The 26,019-nt window shown below is 46.8% G+C and overlaps 1 protein-coding gene across 1 annotated transcript in view; it reads left to right on the top strand.

Annotated features, from left to right (window-relative positions):
* The window catches only part of LOC120388044 (heterochromatin protein 1-binding protein 3-like), a 62,619-nt gene that overhangs the window by 13,072 nt on the left and 23,528 nt on the right, over nucleotides 1-26,019 (top strand). Inside the window, 5 exon segments of the mRNA XM_039509587.1 lie at nucleotides 2,478-2,621; nucleotides 3,522-3,602; nucleotides 20,964-21,118; nucleotides 23,592-23,682; nucleotides 24,415-24,574. Of these exon segments, the coding sequence (XP_039365521.1) occupies nucleotides 2,478-2,621; nucleotides 3,522-3,602; nucleotides 20,964-21,118; nucleotides 23,592-23,682; nucleotides 24,415-24,574 (631 nt within the window).

The raw sequence follows: 26,019 nt of genomic DNA, 5'->3' as shown, positions 1-26,019 counted from the left end.
ATATACTTAATTCTGACTGTGGGTAAGCAAAATCACCTTTAGCATGTGTTAAGGCATGGACAAATAGGTGCTCAGATACTACAAGGAGTATGTTATAAGTGTGTAGATAAGGCAAGAGATTATGTATCTGTGATAACATAACAGTGCTGCTGTGATGGTGGGGCAGGGAAAATAATCATAATACGAGGTCCAGAAATCCTGCTGTGATGTTGTGCCCTTGTGTTCAGATCAGCTTTCTGTATAGACATGAATAATACTTGTCTTATTCATGAATATAGACATGAATATAGACATGAAACTTCCTTTTGTAGTGTAGTCATACTATAATATATTGTATACTGTTGGACTTTGGTGACAGAAATTCCTTATGGTCAGATGTTGGCTGCATGCGTGTGTGTGTGTGTTTTCTCTCTCTCTGTTGTCCCAGCTCTGCGGAGATAGCAGACTTTGATTGAGCTGCCCACTAAATCCACAGACTCAGTTTTCAGCAAAGGAACTTTGGTCAGGTTTATTGCCGACGAACGGTGCTAATGCCCTGGCTCAGTGGTACACTAACACATGTATGCTCGTGACAATGGACTGGCTCAGTGAATGGCTGGACTTTCCATTCTCCCCTTGGCCAGACAAAGGCACTCCTCTGAGATGCATCTTTATACACAGCTACAAACAAGTTACATGTTGCCCCTTGACGTTAGTTACTGCCCTCTGACATACCTAGATACCACCCTGTGACGTAGCTAACCACCACCCATTACCATGTACCTGTTGATTCGATCAAAACATCTCTATCCATCATGCTGTTATCCTGACCTTATCTTTAAGATGGGTTAGCATGTTCCTGTTATCTTTTGGGGAATGTGTTGGTATCAAGGTCTTCTGGTACCACCCCTCTGGAATGGGTTTGCATGCATGGCCTGTGCCTAGCACTACTTAGGAATGTGTGTTTCTGCAATATCAGCCCTGTTCTTGCCAGATTCTGTGAGCCGGCCCTACCTAGCTCACAGCCTGACTCTGCTTTATATCAGCACAGCTTTGACCACTATTTTAGCTCAGGCCTCTGATACAAGGGCTTATGTTTCAGGTCCTCTTCCTACTACACTCTTGACTCCTGGCACTTGAGTTTTGTTTCTCAGTCAGTGATGTAACTGAGAGGGGCTCTTGACTAACTTTTCTCTGTCTAGAGTTTGTACCTCTTCCTGTTTGACTCATTAGAAACTGTTGCATTGACTTTGGTTGACTGCTGGCATCAGTTAACCAATCTGCTGTGCTTCTGCTTCTAACTGTGTTCTACCAGACTTATATTGATTGGCACAGCAATTTGCTATGTGTGTCTTTCAAAGCTTTTTCAAAGCACAAAATGGATGAAATACTGCAAATTAAGTCCAAAAATGTCAGTGGTCTTAAGTCTACTGCATCCCCACTTCTGGCTGTGTCCCAAGATCCTTTTTGTAGCAGTAACACTGCCACTTCCCCTTAGAACTCACTCAATGCACACTCCCTTCGCAGGGAGTCTGGGCTCTACCAGCTGTGGTTGCAAAAGACTCTACCTCTCCCGCCACTGCAGTCTACCGAAGTTTTGTCCAAATCCATTGGAGGAAGAGAGAAGAAATGCTCTAAACTCTAGGTTGCTCTAAATCCTAGATTGCTTGCTGTTATTTAGAAGAGGCAGGTAACGGTGTAGATTCTAAGGCTCATAATTGTGCTCTGTGTAGGTTAAATTCATCCCATGTTACATGACTGTACATGTGGGTAGTCGTCCTAAATCTGCCTAGACCTGCAAATTGACTTTATACCCAGAGTTTCATTAAGTTAAACTCTTGGAACTACCAATTAATTGCTTTTAAAATAAGATTTTTTTTTTAAGTAATTGATTTAGGATAACTGGGCTACAAAATTATAGCAGAATTATAGTATTGTTATAATCTCATAAGATCTTATACTTAACAAGGAAATTTAAAAGTAGCACTTGGTATCCTAAACATGAATCTCTGAAAGAAGCAACTTTTAAAATATGAATTTGTAGCTTAGTTTCTGTTTTTAGCCTGCTAGTTTCACTCTCAAAATTCATGGCAAAAAATTGGGAGTGGAAATTTGGCAATTAATTCTGTAACCAATGATTAACTCGGTCTGACATGGGTGGAACATAGTAACAGTTGTGCAGTTGTTGCTTTGCTGTAAGGAGTGACTAGCTCTGTTACAACAGAAATTGGTACTCCATGACACAGGACAAGTGAGTTGTCCACCTGTTTACCACACTACTTGTATGTTGTCTGCTGTTCAGTCAGTCTGTGAAGGGTAGAAAGATGTGATACCGTTAGTGCTATTCTTTGCCTCTGAAACCATTGTGGGACCAAGGCAGCCCTGGCATGTTGGGCCACTGTGCTGTCATATATGCAACAGTTAATCTCTACCTCTCTGGTCCCATGGAGAGGTAGTTCTGTTGCATGTGGTTTGCTAACTTGTTGGTTCTGTTTCAGGCATGCTTTCAAAAGAGTGGTGCATCAGTGGTTGCCATACGTAAATACATTATCCACAAGTACCCTTCCCTGGAGCTTGAGAGGAGAGGTTATCTTCTAAAGCAAGCACTGAAAAGGGAGCTGGAGAGGGGAGTCATCAGACAGGTAAGAGCCACTTTGAGCAGCCCTGCAGAGGTGAGTGAAAACACCCATATTAACCCAGTAGTGAGACACTCCATAGTCATGTCATTTGGGTGATCTTGTTGTCTCTCATGAAGGTTACTATACATTTGTCTCAGCTTCTTTGGTCATTGACAGGTGTTAGCATTGTTCTAGGAACCATATACTTCATAAGTTTCTGTACAAGATACAGTTGTTTATATCTTGATGGTGAACTGTGGTTTATGGCATTGCAACAGCTTGTGTTTTCACTGTAAGTTTAGCTGCCTCACCTTTGCATCAGCATGTCTTATTTAAAAGTATATTTTGTCCTGGCAACATCAGATTTCCAGCATCACAGGATCATCTGCTCAAGGCAAACAGATTATGCTATTATTATTGCCTTTTGTTACCAACTAGCTCCTTAGTCTTACAGAAGGACTATTGTTTAAAATCACCATTGCCTCTGAGATTCAGTGTGCTGCTCTCTATGGCTAAGATAGAGGGATCAAATCCAAGACTCTGAATTTGTGGCAGTCTACTGCCAGGAAGCCTTCCAATCTAAGACTGTGTCTACACTGCGCTTTTGTCAGTAAAATTTTTGTCAGTTGGGGTGTGTGTGTGGGGGGGAATCCCTGACTGACAAAAGTTTTTTTTACCAATGAAAAGCACTGGTGTGGAGAGCACTTTGTCAGTGTGAGATGTTCTCCTACCGACAAAGCTACCACCCCTCATTGAAGATGGTTTTATTTTGTTGGCAGGAGAGCTCTCCTGTGTCACTGTAAGGTGCGCAGAGGTAGTCTAATTCTTTGGCACAATATACTACAGCCTCTCTCAACTGGCCATTATTGAAAGTTAATTTATTGCTTACTGGGGAGTGAAATGAAAATTATTCTTTTAAAATAGGTGAAAGGAAAGGGAGCCTCTGGGAGTTTTGTGGTGGTCTCTAATGCAGGGAAAACTGTTCCGAAATCCAGAGACAGAAAGGTAAGATGTATCAGTTTTAATAATAAATATGGTCTCAAAGGCCTTTGAGGTGCCCAGCAAAATACGACAAATAACATATTGTACAAAATGCAGTATGGCCAAAAACCAGACCCCCCAACAGCTGCTCCTTCCCCTTCTTTCCCAAATATAATCAGTAAAATGTTCTCACAGTTAATTTTTTCCTCTAATAGAAATAATTTAATTGGTCTGTCTAGTCCTTAATGAGACATGGTAGGTTACATAATATCTCTTACTGGATCAACTTCTGTTGATGATGGAAGGTACAAGCTTTCAGGCATCATAGAGCTCTTTTTCAGCTCTGGAAAAAGTAATCAGTGTCACAGCTAAATACCAGGTGGGACAGATTGCTAAACATAAGGGGTTAACACATTGCAGGAAACCATTTAAAATGATTTTAGCAATAGTACCTCTACAGTCATAGGAAAAGAGGGTTAGTAGGTTACAAATTGTAATTAGCCATAAAACCAGTGTCTTTGAGTCCATGATTTTTAGTGTCTAACAGAGTTATGAATTTATGGTCCCAGGGCCGCCTTTTGAAGGTGGCGTGCAAGTTTCCTTTGAGGATGAGGACTGAAAAGTCAGATATGGATATTTGCAAAAAGTGTTCGCCCACAAATGTATAGTATTTTTTTTCTTCCTGTGAGAGCTCATTTGAGAACGTAGTCGTTGTCTCACTTCACCCACATAGTTCTTGTAGGGGCATTTGATGCACTGGCAGAGATACATCAGACATTGTGGTAGGTGCATGTAGGACATATGGATCTTGAAAGGAGTGTTCTCGGGGGTGTTGATGTCTGCAGGTTTTGCATTTGTCGTGATGGCAGAGTCTGGTGCTGCTTTGACTTGTGATGAGCTTGGTGAGTCTGGGAGGCTATTTAACGGTCACAAAAGGGGGTTTGGGTATTTTTGGTCCATGATGAAGCAAGTTTCCTTAGTATTTGGGTGCCCTGTTCCATGATGCTTTCGACGTCTCTGGTGCAGTGTCTGGTGAAGGTTTTAAGTGAGTTTGAGTGTGTTTCCTGGACTTTCTCCTCAGAGTATATTCTATGGTATCTGAGTGCCTGGCTGTAGACAGCAGATTTCTTGGTGTGTCTGAGGTGGTTACTGGATCTGTGGAGGTAAGTGTGTGGTGATCTGTGGCTTTCTTGTGTATAGTTGGCTGTAGGGTTCCATTATTGAAGCTGATCGTGGTGTCCAGGAAGTTGATGCTGGTGTGAGAGTGTTCTAAAGAGAGTTTGATGTGTGGGTGGTGGTGTTGAAGTTGTGGTGGAAATCTATTGAGGGAGTTTAGGTTGTCTGTCCAGAGGATGAAAATATAATCGATGAATCTCAGGTATATCGTAGGTTTTGTGGTGCCTTTGTTGAGAAATTCTTCCTCAAGGTGGCCCAGGAAGAGATTAGCATATTGAAGAGCTGTCATAGTACTCATGGCTGTTCCCATGATTTGGATAGAGTGTTAAAATGTAAAGTTGTTATGGATAAGGATGAAATGAATGAGTTTTTTAAAGTTTTTGGTATGGCTATGTAAGTATTGTGTATTGTCTTATAGATATTTGAGGGAGGCAGCGGTATGATGAGGGATGTTGATGTATAGGGATATGACATCTGGTGGCAAGGACGGTATTCTGAGAGAGGTTGTTAATGTTAGAGTTTCTGGAGTAAGTCAGTTATCCTTTAGGGAACTGGCCCTTTATGTGGTGAGTAGCTTGAGGATGGGTTTCTGAGAGTCTTCATATTCCTTCAGTAAGAGTGCTGTGGGCAGATATGATGGGTCTTTCTGGGTTCCCTTGTTTATGTATCTTGGGATGTGTGTATAAGGTCCCTGGGTTATGTTTGTGGGGTATAAGGTTGTAGAGTTTCTCTTGGAGCTGTTTGTGGAAGGATTTGATGATCTCCTTTAATTTCTGTGTGAATTGTAATGCAGAGTGGTCTTTGAATTCTCTGTAGTAGGTAGTTTGGAGAGTTTTTGGCTGGTTGTCTTCTCATAGTCATCACAGTTGTTAGTGGACAGACATCAACCTAAAATCACCATAGAGAGGCTGAAGAGTGAATGGCCATGAGAACTGGGCTTCTCTCCTTACTCTTAGAGGTGGATCCCTCCCATGGCTGTGTGAGGGGAACCTTGCTTCTGTGGGATAAATGGAGGACTTTCAGTCTCCAGGGCTGACAGATTGGACCCCTTACATCAGCAGTGAGGAAGAAAGGGAATACAAATGTCTTAGTTCTCCTGAAAGGAGGCCAGAGATGCAATGTGATGTATATTGTATTATGTCCAAAAATCAGGTATCGTTCTTGAGCTCAGATGCCCTTGCTAATAGTAGCTCCATCTTAGCTTTCCCTCTCCATCCTTGCTGTGGTAATGGCTGTGCAGCATTTATGCTTTAGGTGCCAACTAAGTGATATCCAATCTACAAAAATGGGATATCCATTGATGTCCCAGACTTGAGTCCAGATATTTTTAAACGTGGTATTACACTGAGTATTTGAAGATATTGAAGCTTACTTCCTGTCTACCAAAGAAACCAAGAGACCTAGGAAGGCTAATGATGGTGATATTTATGGGTACTTAAGGTGTGAGAAGGAACCTACTGCAGAGTTGTTTCTTTTTTAAAATAAAGCTTTGTTGCTGCATTAAAGGCTACTGCAGCTAATCCATGCTAATATGTTGCTTCATGTCCTTGCAGAGCATTGAAGCAAATCAGTATTTCTCATCGTTGTTTGATTTCTTCATGTAGGATAACTTAGCCTGCTGCAGCAGCAATTAATAATCTAATTAAAAACAAGTAGCTAGCAACCTGACCTGTTGTGAAAACTGTCTGGATGTGCAGTTCCTACACGTGAATAACTATTCACAAATCTACTGCATTTTCTTCCCTTTGATTCTTCACCAGGATATTTTTGTGTAAAGAGCAGAGCTCCCCTTTCTAATCATCCATCTCCTACTACTGTGGAACTGATAGGGAAACCAACGTGTGAAGGCTTGATTAAAAGGAACACCGACTTAAAAATTACACTCCAGTCTTTTTTGCTCCTACAGATTAATAGAACTGATGCAGAATGCATGGGGGAACCTTACCTTTTCAGTTTTGCTTTTGTGCATTTGATGATGATGTAAAGTCAGATTCACATAAGCAGATAAAAACTTTCACACAGCAATTAGGAATGGGAGAAGAGACATTACATAATAAAAAGGAAGATGTGACTAAACCCACATGTGGTCAAGAGCATTCAGGGCAGGTGTATTAACTCCGTTATTTAAGGTTGGGATTGTAAGTGCCCAGCTCCATTAGGCTCCTTTGAAAATCCCAGACAAATTGACTAAATTTCATGTAGACAATTCCCCTTTAACTTGTTGATGCAACATTAAGTTTGAAAAGCTGCCTTATTGTAACTTTGTTTTATTAAATATATAGCCAGGTTCTTCAAGTGCTGATCCCTATTCATTGTGAGTGTGCACACTCTCTGTGTACCTGGTACTGGAAATTCTTCAATACCGGTGTCCGTTGGTCCATGCTTGCACTCTGCGCCTCTTTGTGCCCCCAACCAAGAACATAAGGAGTAGTGCGGATCGACAGCCCCTCCAGTTCCTTTTCTACAACTTGTGGTCTGTGATGGAACCCTCCTATGTCCGATTCTGCTCTTCAGTGCTCTGCTTCGTCAAACCTGTAAATATTGTAAATAGTTGTTCAAAGTTTTAAATAGCTTGAGTTTTGGGTACCTATTATGCCCAAAGTTCCAGGCTTCAAGCCTTGCCTGGCTAGCCCTGAGGTCTTCCTACTGAGCAACCCACATGAGAGCTGCCTGTATTACCTCGGGAAGCACACATCCTTCAGAGTGTGGCATCTGCCACACTTCTCCCTGTGTACCAGGCAATCTCATTAATTCAGGCTCTGGAGCTCTCCATGAGGCCCTGTTCAGAACCTGGGCCCTCCTACTCCCCAACTACCTATTCAGAGCCTCCGGGCAACACCCTTCCAGTGTCTTGTCCCAACAGATGGGAGGCCTCGAGAAATGGACTAGGAAGCAGAAGCATGAGGAAGGCAAGGGTCAACAACCTCACAAGAAGAGGGACAAATCTCCCCATAAATTCTCTAAAAATGGGTCTCCTTTGCCTCTTCCTCCTGCTAGACTCTGTGCCCCAGAACAGGTGCACCTGGACTATAGGAAGATTACATTCACGGTATTGGGAGCTTCCAGAGTGCTGAGACCTTGCAGTGAAAGGGCAGTAACAACTCGTGCACTACGTAGAGACAGAAGGGATCATTCTCTCTCTGCACTGGTGGTATTGGCCCTGCATAAGTCCTACACTTCTAAGGTGAGATGGACAGTTCAGGCCAAGCCCAAGACACCTGGCAGGCTGGACCTCGATATGCCCTCTTCTAGGATCTAGCTATCTATACAGATCTGGAATCCTCAGTCACTCTTAGATCCAATCCTGCTATAGGATGTCCTGACTCAGTCAGGCCAACGTCCACCAATAGCTTGCCCCAGCTGTGAATTGGAAGCTCCAGTGCAGTCATGTGCTCCTCATCTACTCTTGTTCCTGGTAGGTCCGGATAGGATGTCGCGGTACCTTTGGCTCCAGTCTTGGAGCATGACATAAGAATGGCCATACTGGGTCAGACCAGTGGTCTGTCTAGCCCAGTATCCTGTCTCCCAATAGTGGCTGGTGCCAGATGATTCAGAGAGAATTAATAAAACAGGGCATTTATCAAGTGATCCATCTCCTGTCATCCAGTCCCAGCTTCTAGCAGTCAGAGGTTTAGGGACATCTAGAATATAAGGTTGTCCCTGACCATCATGGCTAATAGGAGAATGTGAAGTAAATAGGGTAAAGACTAAACAATAATAATCTTGCTTCTGGCCTTGCTTTTAGTTTAAACAGGCTGAATAAGCAAGCAAAAGAATGTAAGTGAAAGCACAAGGCTACACTCTCCTTCTTCTTCTCCCCCCCACCCCCCCAAGCTGGTAGCCTTACCTTTCAGTAACAAGAGAAGATAAGGGGGCTAATCAGTTGCTATGGTAACCAAGCAGCTGGAGGAGCAGGGAAGGTGTAAGGAGGAGATTCAAAGTCTGCAAGAAAGTGATGATGGCCAAAAGTAACCTCGCTCCTTACCCCTCCCATCAGGTACATAAGAGGTGGTCTCATCGCCCCTAGACACAAGACCCTCCCAAAACAGAACATGACTGTATATTAGAAGGGGTGGTATCGGGGAGGGGCACTACAAGTATAATTTAAGTTTACCAGTGGGGCAGAAGCAAATTCCATTCCCTGTCTACACTCTCCCTTAACCCGTATGACTGCAATTGGTTCTCATTCCTCTTCCCCCTTCATTAAATCACAGGTGGGTATTCGGTGAGTGGTTACACCTCTGTCCTGGGTTATTAAACATCATCCCATTCGCATCCACAGGTACCATCTACCTTTCCACATTTTAGCGTTGTTGATTTCTCTCCATTCCACTATCCTTTGCATTTTGTTTCTGTAAAACAAATAACATCGTTGTTTCCTGTTTCTCATCTTTTGTGTACTTGTACCTCTTTATTTGTGTACAATGAATCCACTCCTGTTGCCAGTAATAGTAAACTGGGTCCTAATTGGTTAAGGACCAGGTAAGGGCCCTTCCATTCATGGATGATGGTGTCCTCGAATCATAGAAGATTAGGGCTAGAAGAGACTTCAGGAGGTCAACTAGTCCAACCCCCTGCTCAGAATAGGACAAACCCCATCTAAATCATCCTAGCCAGGGTTTTGTCAAGCTGGGAATCTGGTACATCACTCAGTCACCCACTGCGATATATTGTGTTCTCCTGGTAGATTATACCATGTTTTGACTTTTGCTGCTCCTTGCTCATTTTGCCAGGCCACTGCCCTCTCTGGTTAATTAGGCTTAAAACCCATTATTGTGTTAATCCATGTGTAGTAATCTCTCCAGGTACTGGAGTAAGCACAATTTCCCACTGTTCCATTGGCCTTCCCATAAGAGCTTTGGGGGGAGGAGGGGAAGAATCCTGTACCTTTTTGATTTTCTGGCCCTTATTCTCTTTAGAACAAAGGGTAACAATTGTGACCAATTTTTCCCTCCTTTTTCTACCCCCCTTCTCAATTCACTTTTAATAGTGCGGTTCATGCGTTCTACCTGTCCCACAGCCTGCGGGTGATAAGCAATATGGAACAGCTGTGTGATTCCGGTGAGTGCTGTGAGCTCCCCCATCAGATCTGATTGGAAAGCGGCTCCTTGGTCAGAGTCAATTATTTTTGGAACCCCCCCAACAAGTAAATACCTTATTGACCAGATTTTTAGCTGTCACCTTGGCAGTTTGGTATCCTGTTGGGAATGCCTCCACCTACCTGCTAAAAGCATCTACCACCACCAGCATAAATTGATTTTGTTTTTGTTTCTCTCTTTTCCGCCCTCCCCCCCCCAATTTAATGGCAGAGGTCCTACATAATCTATCTGTATCCTTTCCAAGGTCCCCACGGACTTGTCTCATTAAGCTCCCCGCCAACCACCATGTGAGCCTGTGACACACACCCACCAGGTATCAGAGGAGTAGCCGTGTCAGTCTGGATCTGTAACAGCAGCAAAGAGTCCTGTGGCACCTTATAGACTATGACACACACATCCCACATTGTCGCACTCTACTGTCTTAGCTGCCTCCAGAAAATATTTTGATGCGATACATGAGGGCATCTACCAGTCTCTGCACTGCTCACTATCACCACTTTTGGTGGCTGTCTCCCAGTTCTCTCGCATTATCACAGTGGACAAATGGGTCCTGGATGCTATCAAACGGCTACACACTAGAGTTGCTCTCTCCCCATCCCAGTCCCTTTTCAGGGACCCATCTCATTAGAGGATTCTCAAAATAGAGCCCATACCACCCTCTCATGTAGGGAAGGGCTTTTTGCTCAAGGTACTTCTCACTCCTAAAAGAAGGAGGGCTGGAGGCCCATGCTATACCTCAGGCAGTTGAATGTCTTCATACAGCACTCAAAGTTCAGGATGATCACCCTGGCCTCTGATACTCTCCCTCAGTGGAGGTGACTGGTTTACGGCCCTTGATTTGAAAGAGGCATAGTTTCATTTGGACAGTCCCCTTTCCTTCCCTCCTTCCCCCCACCCCCCGAAAAAAAAAAAGTTCCTCTTGATGGCCCCGAGGGTCTTTACAAAAGTGCTTGTAGTGGTAGCCAAGGCAGACCAACATTTTCCTACCTGGATGATTGGCTGCTCGTGAGTTGGTCATGTCAAGAAATGTAAGCAGCAGCCCCTGCTGCACTTCAGCTCCTTCATTCCTGGGATTCCAGCTAAATGTAGACAAGTCAACTTTAACGCCCGCGCAAATCATATAATTAGTTGGGATGGCTCTGAACTCGTTCATAGCAATGGCCTACGTACCTCAAGACTGATTCCTTGCCATGAGGGATCTCATTGCCCAGCTTTGTCTCGGTCCTCAGACTACAGTATGATCCTGCTTGGTCCTGTTAGGGGCACACTGCCATGTGGCTTATGTCACCCTGTTTGCACGGCTGCACCTGCAGTGCCTCCAAACATGGCTAAGGATAGTCTGTGTCCCAGTTAAAGTTTCTCTTCTATGGAATGTGCTGATGTCACTCACCTGGTGGGAGAGCAGAGACATGGTTTTACGTGGGAGTCCCCTTTGTTCCCGTGCCACTTACAAAGAGTACATCTCTATGACCAGACAGCCCACAACTCCTTGTCCCCCAAAAAATCCAGGCTGCATATCAACCTACTTGAGCTTCAGCCAATTCACAAAGCCTGTAAGATGTTTCTACCCATTATCCAGTCTCCATACATCCAAGTCAAGTCAGACAATATGAACACAGTCTAACATATAAACAGGGAGAAGCAAGATCCACCCCATTCTGCAGAGAGGCAATCCAACTTTGGAATTGGTGCCTGAGGCCACCAGATCACCCTCTCAGCAGTACACATTCCAGCAATAATCAACTCCCTCTGCAGACACTTCTAGGTGGATCACAAGTAGGAACTCCTACCTGTTGATAGTGTAGCGCATTTTTCAGCAATGAGAAGGTCCTATCTTAGGATCTCTTTTCGACCCAGCGGAACAAGAAGTGTCTGTCACACTGCTCCCAGGCTGCCCAGGACCTCAGCTCCAGAGGGGATGCCTTCCTGGTACAATGGTCAGACCCGTTGATGTATGCCTTTGCTCCATCCCCCTGATACCTCGTATCATGCACTTGGGGAAAATCAAGCTTGTTGGGGTAACAGTGATCCTGACTGACAGCCCCCTAGTGACTGAGGCAGTTCTGGTTCACCACCATCCTAAAGCTAGCTTCCCATCGATGTGTCCACCGACAACCATTCCTGGGCCTGCTGTCCTAGAATATGGGCAGGACAAACCACCCCGACCCAGCTTCCCTGCATCTGGCAGTGTGGTTTTTGGATGGACAACAAGCATAGAGAGGGTGTGCTCTCAGAATGTTCAATCCATCCTAAACAACAACAGCAGGAGAACCTCTCAGTGGAATAGCATTTACACTGAAGTGGATACGATTCTCCCTTTGGTTCTGGAGTACCACTTACATCCTGAGGCATCGGGAATACCCCTCGTACTGGAATATTCTCTCTCACTGAAGAAGTCAGGCTTGTCTATCTACTCCCTATGTGTCCCACACAGTAGCTCTCAGTGTTTTCTATGCCCTGGTGGAGGGGTGCTCAGTCTTTACCCATCCTACCAGGGCCAGCTTTAGGAAGTGCGGGGCCCAATTCGAACATTTTCGGCAGGGATGACTTAAAAAAACAAACAAAAAACATGTTAAAAAAAAAAAAAAGCCTTTCATTTCTTAGCAACGGTTTCCCTATAAAAAGTTCTGATTTAAGGGATGTGCCACTGTATGTATTATTTGTACCAATAGTGTTACCATACGTCCGTATTTTCCCGGACGGCGATTTAAGAACCAAAAAGCCTGACGTGTCCAGGAAAACATGGATGTATGTTAACCCTACCTAAAGTTCTTTTTAAAAAAGATGGGCCTGAACTAGAAATGAGCTCTGTTTCACATGTGTGCGTCCCCACCACTCCCTGGGAGTGTGCTCGGGTGACCAGATGTGACCAGATTTTATAGAGACAGTCCCGATTTTTGGGTCTTTTTTCTTATATAGGATCCTATTACTCCTGTCCCGATTTTTCACACTTGCTGTCTGGTCACCCTAGGGTGTGCACATGTGTGGGTCCCAGCTGCTCCCTGCCCCATTGAAGCAGGTGTGCAGGGTTACTGCCCTGGGAACTGCAGGGCACCAGTGGACATGGGGCTTGCTGGAGGCAGGGCAGGGGCTGACTGGAGGTAGGGGCTGGCTGCAGGCAGAGCAAGGGGTGCGGGGGTGGACTGGCTGGCTTCAGGCAGGGCTGCAGCATGGGTTGGCGGGGCTGGAGACAGGAGTGCGGGACTGGCTGGCTTCAGGCAGGGGGGTGCGGCAGGGGTTGGCTGCAGGCAGGGGTGTGTGTGGGGCTGGCTGGCTTCGGGCAGGACCGCAGTGGGGTGCAGCAGGGGTTGGCTGGAGACAGGGCAGGGTGTGTGGCAGGGGCTGGCTGCAGGCAGGAGGTACGGGGCTGGCTGCAGGCAGGGGCTGGCTGCGGCAGTGGCAGGGCAGGGAGTGCAGGGCTGGTGCAGGCAGGGCAGGGGTTGTGGGGCTGGCTGGTGCGGGCAGGGGTGCAGCAGGGGCTGGCTGAGGGTGTGGGTACAAGGGGTACAGCCCACCCTGTACAGTAAGTGCCCCCTCCTTCTCCCTCCCCCACTGGGGTAGCAGCAACAACAGCAGCCCTGGGGCTCAGGGGCTATTTAAAGGGCCCGGGGCTCCCCTGCTTCTACCGCCCCGGCCCTTTAAATAGCCGCGGGAGCCCTGGGAAGCGGTGGGGCTCTGGGGGCTATTTAAAGGACCGGGGCGGCAGAGGCAGCTGGCGCACCCCACCCCAGGGCCCGCTGGGAGCCCCAGGCCCTTTAAATTGCCCCCGGGGAAGCCGGGCCACCCCGGTACTGCGCATTAGCTCTTGCCGCTACGCCATACCGGGGCTTGGGCGCAGAGTCCTCTTAAGGACGGGGCCTGATTCAGGGGAATCGGTGAAATCGGCCTAAAGGCGGCCCTGCATCCTACTACTGTGAAATTCCTGAAGGGCAATATAAGGACAGGCCCATCCTATCCCCCACTCCCCTTCCCCCTCCAGTTTCAAAACCTGTCCCTGCCAGGGCGCTGAAGCTTGTCCTTTCAGCTCTTATGAGACCACCATTTGAACCCTTGGTCTTCTGCTGTCTCCTCCATCTTTCTTTGAAAAGTTGCCTCCTTGACAGCGATTACCTTGGCTAGAAGGGGAGAGAAGGTTGGGGTCCTTATGGCACACCTACCTCATACAATTTTTCATAAAGACAAGGTTCTTCGAGTGCTTGCTCATGTTCATTCCATTGTAGGCATGTGTGCTTGCCACATGCACCAGTGCCAGAAATTTTTCCTTCAGTAGTATCCGTAGGGGACCGGCTCTGGTGTCCTCTAGAGTGGTGTGTGTATGCTGGTATAAGGGGCACCGCTGGCTTCCCCCGCCCCCTTCAGTTCTTTTTTAACCGCCAGTGATGGTGCTGGAATATTCCCTTGCTGCAGCAAGCTTTACCTTGTTGTACAGTTAGTGTTCCTATTTGTGATTATACTGTATATAGTTGTTAGTGTTTTTCAGTTTAGTTTTTAATAGTTCCCTTAATGTTTAGTGTAGAAATAGTCCCCTACAGGACTTAGCCTAGGAATGGGATATGCCCCAGTCCCCAGACTTCGAGCCTTCTGACTGCTACAAAAAACCTCTGCCTGTCAGTGATCCCTACCAAAGCTGTCTGAAGTGCTTGAGGGAAATCCACGTAAATGACAAGTGTTGCATCTGTAAAAGTTTCATGCTGCGCACCAAAAAGGAGCAGGACATTCAGCTTCAAGCACCCCTTATGGAGTTGTCCCCTGCACTAGCCTCCAAGCTGGCCAGATTGGACTCCACCCTGAGCACTGCCATGTCAGTGCAGTGTGTGCCACCAACCTCTGGGACCTCCCCATTCCCAGCGCCGGATAAGAATCAGAAAAAGCTTGGGAGAGGGCAGTATCATCTATCCTGTAAGAGTAAGAAGAGAGCCGGAGGTGAGCAAAGACCTTGGCGAGGCGACTCACCACCTCCAGCCTGTAGCCAGGCTCTAGTGTCCACAGAGCTATCGAGCTTCCTCTGAGACCTGCCTGCCATGCCAGGAAACGGCCCTTACACCTTCCAGGCTGCTTCAGCCTTCTGTTGCTGCTGACGCCTGCCAGTGAGGTTGCCTGTTCTAGGGGCAAACCCACCATGGGGCCTTTTTAGTGATCTCTGACTCCGCAGCACCGATCTCTGGCAGCATCCTGCCAGCAGTCTCCAGAGCAATGTCGCCGGCCCTCCAATATGAGTGGATTACCTGCCAGAGTTCCCGGCTCCACTCCCTGGACTCTAGGCGCCGCTGTCTGGGATCCCAATGTTCATCACCAGCTGTCTGGCAGAGACTGACAGAGGTGAGTTGCCAGTCCCCAGAGGCCCAGCACCAGTCCCCATAGCATCTGCATCACCCTCCGGACTCGCAGCGCCGGTCTCCGGAGTCTCGTCACTAATCTCCAGATTGTCGATACAGGTCTCCAGAGGCCCATCGCTGATCTCTGGAATAGCGACAAAGGTCTCCTTGCTCCTGGTCAATAGAGAGGCACCACTCTCAGAGTGCGAGGCATTGATTGCTGCATTACCCTCACTAATCTGCCATCACCGGAGACACGGCACCAAGTGTCAACATCCCAGCACTGGTGCCCAAGAGAAGAATGTGGGGACAGCCAGCGTGGAAAGTGCAGACAGGCGGAAGCAGTACCTCCTTGGTCCTGGAGACAAGTTTCTTCCTCCTCAAGCTGGGAAAGCAAGGAAGGTGCATTGCCTGTGGGCCAAATCACGCACCGGAGGCATCAGGATTCCCCTGGTACCGCCTGGCCTCTGAGGCAGTGGCCAGCTCCGTGGCAGTTCTGGAACCCTTGGGGGTTTCCTCAGATTTTTGAGTCAGTCTCAGAGATATCTGAGAAGCAGTTGGCGACAGTCTCCCACCCGCCCACTAACTCAGAGGAGGAATCAGAGCACAGTCCCCAAGAGCAGCCAGCCTCAGCTGAGGCTCCCCTGGCAGGGAAAATGGAGTTGACTGACCTGCCTATACCTAACTTCTCATCCTCTTCACCTGATGAGGTAGTAGTGATGCCTTCATCAAGAGCTACTTAAAAGGGTGGCAGTGAACTTGGGGCTAGGGGCCAAGGAGTTGTTGGAACCCTTCACCCTATTCAACATTTTGAGTGCAGCTGCCCCCTCTTAAGATGGCCTTACCCGTCCACAAGGGAGTGGTAAAACTGATCAAGGCCTTGTGGCAAACTCCCTCCTCCCTTTCCCCCATCTCCAAGCAGGTGGAGAAGAAATATTATGTCTCCAGCCAAGGGCTTTGAATACCTTTATACCCACTCCTCCCCGAGCTCGCTGGTCATATCCACGGCCAATGAGCGCGACAGACAAGGGCAACTGGGTTCGACTCCTAAGAACAAAGAGACGAAGAAGCTCAATCTCTTGGGCAGAAAAATTTTATTCAACTACCAGCTTCCAATTGAGAGTGGCCAATCACCAGGCCCTACTTGGCCACAATGATAACATTATAATGTTTTATAAACATTAATAAAATGTTTTGATTGAACCAACATTTATAAGGTAATGGGCAATAACTAGCCACGTCGGGGGAAGTAACTGTGTCAGAGGGACTGTACATAACTTGTTTGTATCAGGGTATAAAAATGTATCTCAGAGGGAGTGTGTCTCGCCTAGGGAGGAACGGAAAGTCCTGCCGTTCAATGAGCTAGTCCATTGTTACGGGCACACATATATTAGTGGTCCAGTAGAGTCTATGGGATACTAGTACCGTGCTTTGTCGACCATAAACATAGCCTGGTGCTTTCGTACCTTGATGGATTTTGTGATCATTGGGCGGTTTGCTCAAGGTCTGCTGTGCCAGCTCTCTGCACAGAGCTGGGGCAACACCCAGGGAGAACACAGAGGAAAAACACACATGCAGCTGAACATCTAACCACATTGGTGAACCATGATCACTGATTTGGTAAGTAAGCAAGCTGTCCTCTGTAGGAATTGCGATCTAACATAACAATAAAAACAAAGCTAGAAAAAATCCCTTATCCCCTCCCCGCAAATCCCCACAAAGTTGGATGAAATTTGGACCCGCTGGATTACCAGCAGGAGAGGCCCATATGAATTTTAAAAGACAAGGGCAAGGCAGTGGCGAGGACTGCCCTCCAAGCAGCCTCGGACGTGGTGGACTCTGCAGCCAGGACTATGGCTTCAGCCATTTCCATGAGGAGCGTGTCGTGGCTGCAATCCTCTGGGGTGTTGGTGAAAGTAAAGGAGTCAATCCAGGACCTCCTCTTCAATGGCCTGGCACTGTTTTTGGAGCAGACCATGGATTTTTATGGCCTGAAAGATTCTAGGGCTACTTTGCACTCCACCAGCTGCGTAACGAACAGGTATTTTGAGGGTGTGGTCGAGGGTGACCTTCCAACCGGTATCTTGGATCGAACACCCCTTTTGTTTTCTAACTGTTTATTGCCCTACCTCCCTGCTTGGACTTCTGTAACATCAGACCAGTGGGTGCTCAGCACTGTGGCAGGGGGGTATACCCGCCAATTCCTTTCTATCCCTCCCACCCCCGCTCCCCGTCCCTCTTCAGGGACCCTACTCATGAGCATCTGCTCGCTCAGGAGTTGCAAGGCCTCCTGTGGTTGGGGGCTGTGAAGGAAGTTCCACAGCATTTGAGAGAGAAAGGGTTTTACTCATTCAAACTTTTTATTTTATGCCCATCCTCAACCTGCAAAGCCTCAACAAGTATCTCAAGAAGTTGAAGTTCAGCACGGTCTCCCTGGCCTGCCTCCATTCCCTCCCTGGATCCGGGAGACTGGTACACTGCCCTCAATCTGAAAGATGCTTACTTTCATATTTCAGTATTTCACAGCCACAGAAGGTTCCTACAATTTGTCATCGGGAACACCCACTACGAGTTCGCAGTGCTCCCATTTGGCCTAGCGATGGCACCAAGGATATTTACAAAGTGCATGGCAGTAGTCTCAGCCTACCTCAGACGTCAGGGTATCCAGATCTACCCGTACCTTGATGACTGGCTCATCAAGGGCCGCTCCAGGAACCTTGTCCAATGCAGTTTCATGACACTGCAAGCCACCTGTCAAGCACTGGGCCTGTTGATAAACAAAATTGAACATTGGTACTGGTGCACAGGATAGAGTTTATCAACGTGGTTCTCAACTACCTAAGCCAGAGCATTCCTGCCGGAAGCCAGATTCAGGGCAATGTAAGATCTGATCGCCCAGGTCACTGCCCACCTGCTCACCACAGCCCGAGTCTGTCTCAGGCAATTAGGGCACATGGTTGCATGCACTTACGTTGTCCAGCACACGAGACTCTGGCTCCAACCTCTCCAGATGTGGCTGGCATCTGTCTGCTCCTTGGCCAGACCTCAACTGGACAAACTTCTCACGGTCCTGCCGCGGATACTCACCTCGCAGCAGTGGTGGTGCAAACCGACTCCGGTGTTGGAAGGTGTGCCATTTGTGAATCCATGGCCCATGTTGTCCCTGATTTCAGATGCATCCAACCTCGGTTGGGGAGCACACCTCGGTACACTCAGAACTTAGGGGCTATAGTCTCTGCACATAAACATCAGAAAGCTCGGGGCCATCCACCTGGCTTGCGAATTGTTCTTTCCCCATCTGTCCAGTTGTGTAGTGCAGGTGCTGACAGACAATATCGCCTCTGTGTTCTGTCAACAGACAGGGAGGAGCTCAATCGTCGGCCTTTTGTCAGGAAGCTCTTCCTCTGTGAGACTTCTGTATCCAGCATGCTACCCACTTGGAAGCCTCACACCTCCCGGGTGTCCGGAATATGCTGGCAGATCGCCTCAACAGGTCCTTCTTCTCTCACCTTGAGTGGTCCCTCCATTTGGAGGTCGTCAGGATGCTCTTCCAGAAGTGGGGAGCTCCCCAAGTGGACCTGTTCTCCACCAGACAAAACAGAAAATGTCACCAGTTCTGCTCTTTGCAAGGTCTTGACAGTGGCTCGCTATCCAATGCCTTCCTCCTGTCGTGGTCAGGTGACCTGATGTATGCCTTCCCACCAGTCCCACTGATCGGCCCATGGCCCTCTTGAAGATCAAGAGGGACAAGGCATGAATCATTATGATCATCCCGGCTTGACCACGCCAGCATTGGTTCAGCATGCTCATGGACTTAGCAGTGGCAGCCCCGTGGGCACTTCCCAGCTGCCCAGACCTGCTCTCTCACAATCACTGACCATTACTGCACCCAAACCTCACCTCTCTCCACCTTGCAGCGTGGTTGCTGAGTGGCTGAATCCCAAGAAGCAAGTCTGCTCTAGTCAGGAGTAGAAGGTCCTCTTGGAAAGCAGAAAACCCTCTACCAGGGTGACATACCTGGCAAAGTGGAAGCGCTTTTTCTGCTGGGCATTGGAATGGAATAGCTCTCTAATCCAATCATCTCTACAATCCATCCTAAATTATCTGCTTCACTTAAAGCACCAGGGCCTGCCTTGTTTATCGATGATATGGCCACTAAGCGTACCTTCAGCCTTCCACCCTCGTGTCCAGGGTAGATCAGTATTCTCACATGAGATGATGATGATCAGGTTCCTGAAAGGCTTATTCCAGACCCAGTTCCCCAGTGGGATTTTAACCCAATTGTCTCTAGACTCACTGGCTGTCCCTTCGAACCTCTGGCTTCCTGCTCCTTTTCACATTTGTCATGGAAGGTTGTGTTCCTTGTAGCTATTACCTCGGTGAGGTGAGTCTCCAAGGTTAAAGCCCTGGTGTCTGAGCTCCCGTACGCAGTGTTCTACAAGGACAAGGTCCAACTGCATCCCCATCCAGCATTCCTGCGTGTGATGTTGCAATTCCGTGTCAACCAGGATATCTTCCTCCCCATGTTCTGTTCAAAGCCTCACGTGTCCAAAGAGGAGAGGCATCTGCACATCCTAGATGTCAGATGTGCCCAGGCTTTCTACCTGTAGCGCACCAAGCCCTTCTGGTGTCTTCTCAGAGGATTTCGGCCTGGATCACCACCTGCATCCATATTTGCCACCCATTATGCCCTCAGTTGGAGGTACAGGTGCAGGCATGGACCAATGGACACTGCTATTGAAAAATTTCCAGTCCTGGGTGCACATTGCACGCCCACACTAAATACCCATAGAGCAGGGGTCAGCAACCGGTTGATCGCAATCGACTAGTTGATCCTGGAGACTCTCCCAGTCGATTGTGATCTCCGGTGGTGCATCGGGTCTGCCACTAAGGCAGGCTCCCTTCCTGCCCCAGCCCCACGCCGCTCCCAGAAGTGGCCAGCAGCCCAACACGCCTCCGTTGCCTTTGGGGAAGTGTGGGGGCAGGAGTCTCTGCACGCTGCTCCTGCCTGCAAGCACTGCCCCGCAGCTCCCATTGGGGAACTATGGCCAATGGGAGCTGTGGAGGGCAGTCCCTGCAGAGAGGGGCAGCATGTGGAGCTACATGCCCCCTCCCGAAGGGCTGCAGGGGTGCGTTGGCCCATTGCGGTAGTGGGGTGGGGCTGGGACCACCCAAGGTAAGTGCCTCCCCCTTCAATGGGCAGGTTCTGAATGGCTCTGCACCATTAGGACCAGGATTAGCATAAATAAAGCAGGACAAGCATTTGTCTTCCATCACCCAACCTACAGCCTCCTGGAGCCAGCAGCCTGTGCCCCTCATGCACCCCTGCCCCAGCCCTGAGCCCCCTCTCAGAGCCAGCACCCCATACCCCCTCCAGCACCCCAACACTCTTCGCCAGCCCAGAGCCCCCTCCTGCACCCATACTCCCTCCCAGAGCTTGCACCCCTCACGCCCTCCTGCACCCCAGCCCCGGGCTCAGCCTGGAGCTCCCTCCCACACTGCGAACCCCTCAGCCCCAGCCCAGAGCCCGTACCCCCTCCTGAACCCCATCCCCTGCCCCAGCCTGCTGAAAGTGAGTGAGGGTGGGGGAGGGATGGAGTGAGCGGGGAAGGGGCGGGGTAGATCCTGGGTTGCCCTTAAATTCAAAAAGTGTAAGGTTGGAGACCACTGCCATAGAGACTACACATCTTGCAGAACTCCAGTTACTATAAGTAACTTTTGTTTCAACAACGAGGCCATCCTACAGCCCTAGTCCCTGTTCTGATTTTAGATATATTTTGAAAAATATATTTCAGAGAAGTACCTCCACATCCACTCCAGAGCAGCAAGTCAAGCTAGAAGACATCCTTCCGTTGGCATTCACCCGCCTTTGTGAACCTAAGGAAGCTTCATACAGCCTGATCAAAAAATATGTGTCTCAGTATTACCCCAAACTGAAGGTGGATGTAAGGTAGGTGCAGGTGGTACATTTTGGTAATGGGTGTCTCTCACTGTTTTTGAAACACTAATTTCCGTTGGTTTTCCCTCTTCTGCTCTTTTAAAGAGACTGTAGATGGCATTTTTAGCTCAACCTTGTAATATCCTCCTAGAAGCAGAGAATAAAATGCTTTTTCCTGTGACTTTTTTTCTTTGTGACCCATATGAAACTCCTGATCCCTAAGGTAGCATTGTTCATATTGCACATCCACCAGTAACATAAATGTAATCCCTTTAGTTTTTGGAATATGAATATTTACAGGTTTCCTCTTGGCATCTTATTCCACTTCCTTTTTTATGCTTTAAAGGGCACACAGCCTGCCAGCTAGTTCACCCATGTGGGTGGTTTCAAAAAATATGATGTTGTGTACAGTCTTTTAATTTGTGAACGTAAAGAGCCTTCTGTCCATTGACTGATTGGTGGGTAAGTCACCCACCTTGTCCTGTCAACAAATTTGCTTTACAGTTGAGTCAAACTTTTAAATTGAAACATGAAATTTGATCTTTTCTAGATAAAACTGTAGAACCAGAAGACAATGTCAATTCACCTTTAAATAATGTCCATTACTCCTTGCTCATGTCACTTGCTGATAGTTACTCTCATGCCCTGTGTAAAGTGTCAGAATTGCTAACATAGTTCCTATTTTTAAGAAAGGGGGAAAAAAGTGATCCGAGTAACTATAGGCCTGTTAGTTTGACATCTGTAGTATGTAAGGTCTTGGAAAAATTTTTGAAGGAGAAAGTAGTTAAGGACATTGAGGTCAATGGTAATTGGGACAAAAATGCAACTGGTTTTACAAAAGGTAGATCATGCCAAACCAACCTGATCTCCTTCTTTGAGAAGGTAACAGATTTTTTTAGACAAAGGAAATGCAGTGGATCTAATTTACCTCGATTTCAGTAAGACATTTGATAGGTTTCACATGGGGAATTATTAGTTAAATTAGAAAAGATGGAGATCAATATGAATATTGAAAGGTGGATAAGGAACTGGTTAAAGGGGAGACTACAACGGGTTGTACTGAAAGGTGAACTGTCAGGCTGGAAGGAGGTTACTAGTGGAGTTCCTCAGGGATCAGTTTTGGGACCAATCTTATTTAACCTTTTTATTACTGACCTTGGCACAAAAAGCGGGAATGTGCTAATAAAGTTTGCAGATGACACAAAGCTGGGAGGTATTGCTAACACAGAGAAGGACTGGGATATCATACAGGAAGATCTGGATGACCTTGTAAACTGGAGTAATAGTAATAGGATGAAATTTAATAATGAAAAGTGCAAGGTCATGCATTTAGAGATTCATAACAAGAATTTTAGTTATAAATTGGGGACACATCAGTTGGAAGTAACAGAGGAGGAGAAAGACCTTGGAGTATTGGTTGATCACAGGATGACCCTGAGCCGCCAATGTGATATGGCCGTTAAAAAAGCTAATGCAGTTTTAGGATGCATCAAGCGAGGTATTTCCAGCAAAGATAAAGAGGTGTTAGTACCGTTATATACGGCACTGGTGAGACCTCATCTGGAATACTGTGTGCAGTTCTGGTCTCCCTTGTTTAAGAAGGATGAATTCAAACTGGAACAGGTTCAGAGACGGGCTACTAGGATGATCCGAGGAATGGAAAACCTGTCTTATGAAAGGAGACTCAAAGAGCTTGGCTTGTTTAGCCTAACCAAAAGAAGGTTGAGGGGGGATATGATTGCTCTTTATAAATATATCAGAGGGATTAATATTAGGCAGGGAGAGGAATTATTTAAGCTTAGTACCAATGTGGACACAAGGACAAATGGATATAAACTGGACACTAGGAAGTTTAGACTTGAAATTAGACGAAGGTTTCTAACCATTAGAGGAGTGAAGTTCCAGAACAGCCTTCTAAGGGGAGTGGTGGGGGCAAAAGACATATCTGGCTTTAAGACTAAGCTTGATAAATTTATGGAGGGGGTCGTATGATGGGATAGCCTAATTTTGGCAATTAATTTGGCAATTGATGTTTGATTATCAGCAGGTAAGTATGCCCAGTGGTCTGTGATTGGATGTTAGATGGGTTGGGATCTGAGTTACTAAAGAGAATTCTTTCCTGGGTGCTGGCTTGCCCACATGCTCAGGGTTTAACTGATCGCCATATTTGGGGTCGGGAAGGAATTTTCCTCCGGGGCAGATTGGCAGAGGCCCTGGAGGTTTTTTGCCTTCCTCTGCAGCATGGGGCACGGGTCACTTTCTGGAGGATTCTCTGCAGCTTGAGGTCTTCAAACCACAATTTGAGGACTTCAGTAACTCAGACATAAGTTAGGGGTTTGTTATTGAAGTGGATGTGTGAGATTCTGTGGCCTGCATTGTGCAGGAGGTCAGACTAGATCATAATGGTCCCTTCTGACCTTAAAGTCTATGAGTCTGAGTCATTTCTCCACCTCCTCTTTAAAGTTATATTGCCCATCTTTTTCAGACCCCAGCTGTTGAAGAATGCCCTGCAGAGAGCAGTAGAGAAGGGCCAGTTAGAGCAGATCACAGGCAAAGGAGCTTCTGGAACATTCCAGGTCAGAGGCCAGAGTTAGTCTTACTTCACCTTCTGTTGTTGTTTATACCATACATAATCCTTCTATTTTCTCCCCCATCAGCAGTTCTCAGATGGTGGAATATTCGGATTCTTAAGTTGGTCTACATTTTTGGAGCTGGACACCTAGCTATTCTTGCTGAGATTTATAGCCTGTTTGTTGTCAGTAGTGCTCCACATACTGCTTCAGCTCTGACTCACTAGAGTGATGAGCATGGTGGTGGAGTAAGTTTTTGGTTTGGGTTGGTTTTTTTTAACATAAATACTTTTGCTAGGTGTGTGCATCTGTCCCACCCATGGCAGAGGCATAAGGAAGTCTAAAGCCAATGGCTGTCTGTGGGATGGAGGAAGGTCATGGCATGTTAATTTGCCTGTGGTGTTAGTTTCTTCAGCTCAATATAAATCCTAGGACTGGACAGGACCACGAGAGCTCATCTAGTCCAGTTCCCTGCACTCAGAACAGTACTGAGTATATTAAAAAATATATCTACTGTGCATCTTGGAGATGGGACAGTGGATCCAATAAATAGCATTTCTGGCCAATTGACTAAAAAAAATCCGTCTTCTCCTCGTGGGTGGGAAGGAAGTATTCCCTGTGCAGCGTTTTAATGTAAATCGTATCTGTGCTAATGCACCTGGTGCAGAGGAGTCTTATCCCGAGCTGGTTTGGGAGAATTTTGTCTTGATTGCTTTTCTCTTCCCCCTTGGAAAATAGCTGAAGAAATCAGGGGAGAAGCCCCTACTTGGTGGGAGTCTGATGGAAGATGCCATCCTGTCTGCTATTGCTGCCATGAATGAACCGAAGACTTGCTCCACCACAGCTCTGAAGAAGTATGTCCTGGAGAACCACCCAGGGACCAACCCCAACTTCCAGGGTATGACTCCAAATCTACATAGCTGTTAGTTTCACAGAGACTAAGTGAGGAGTCCCAAAAGCCACAGAATTCTCTATACTCCCTGTTAAAAATGTACTGTTTTACTTACCAGAGGCCAGGCAGCTGCTTAGCACTATCCTGTGTGAAAGAAGCACACTACAGAGATTCACAGGATTTTAAAGTCCCATTATGTCCATTGAGTTCCAAGGCTTATAGCAGCCTGGTCCATCTCTGAACCATAATGGATTCTTGGGTCATCTTGTTCTAAAGCCCATTTCTAGAGGAGGAAAATAGTTTATTAAAGCAGTATTAGTCTAGATAGTCCATTCTTATTTGTCTTAAGCCAGTTGAATTGATCTTTTTTGACAGAGTCCTGTGGCACCTTATAGACTAACAGACTTATTGGAGCATAAGCTTTCGTGGGTGAATACCCACTTTGTCAGATGAATGTAGTGGAAATTTCCAGAGGCAGGTATAATCTAGACTGATTCTTGCCTGCATGTTTATACTTGCCGCTGGAAATTTCCACTACATTCATATGACAAAGTGGGTATTCACCCACAAGCTTATGCTCCAGTACGTCTGTTAGTCTATAAGGTGCCACAGGACTCTGTCGCTTTTTACAGATCCAGACTAACACAGCTACCCTTCTGATACTTGATCTTTTTTGTTACTTCTGGAAAAATTCTTGGAGACTATAGCTCAACAAAATAAATTCAGTTCCAAATTTACTTCCTACCTGGAGATGTTGCACAATCCTAGCCCTTGAAGCACCCATGCCCCACCTTGAGCAGTTTGCTTGTTTGTGCTTCCCCCACTTCTCCATAGTTTATAATCTTAAGTCAGATAGATAACTGCTTGAGGCAGAGACTGTGTTAGTTGTATTTGAAAGAGGCATAGCACATCTTGGTTGCCAGAAACAAAATAAATATCTTTTCATGGGATATTATAATTTATTGTGACTTGTAAACCATTCTATATTAAGAGTAGTGGTGATGCCTTAGGGACTCAAAGGTAGATTTCTTTTCTAACCGTTCACTTGCAGAGGAATTACAGTATGTGGTGTTGATCTGAGCACGTCTGGACAGTGTGATTGTTTCCCCTGTGCTGGCAGTCATATGAAGCAGATGCAACTCACTGCCAGACCCAGAAGCAAATCTCCAGGCACATTGGCATTTTTGGTTCTTTGTTTCAAAATTTTTGTGATGCTTGGTGTCTTCTTGTAATGCTTACAGGAGACAGGGCCACGGATAGCACAGCTCATCTTGTACATCTGCATCAGCATAATCAAATCTTTGATTCAGGGCTCTCTCATCCATAAGGGGGCCTAGCAATGAGGGCAAAAGGGGTTTGACTAAGGCTACAGAGATCACAATGTCAGGTTCTTTTTCAGGTAGCGTCCATGGGTGTTCCACTATAGATATGCTTGCGTCCCTGTGCTGCTG

This window comes from Mauremys reevesii, linkage group 21, assembly GCF_016161935.1.
Source record: "Mauremys reevesii isolate NIE-2019 linkage group 21, ASM1616193v1, whole genome shotgun sequence".
Lineage (NCBI taxonomy): Eukaryota > Metazoa > Chordata > Testudines > Geoemydidae > Mauremys > Mauremys reevesii.
The sequence above is the reverse complement of the archived record's forward strand: the minus strand, read 5'-3'. Positions and strand labels throughout refer to the sequence as shown.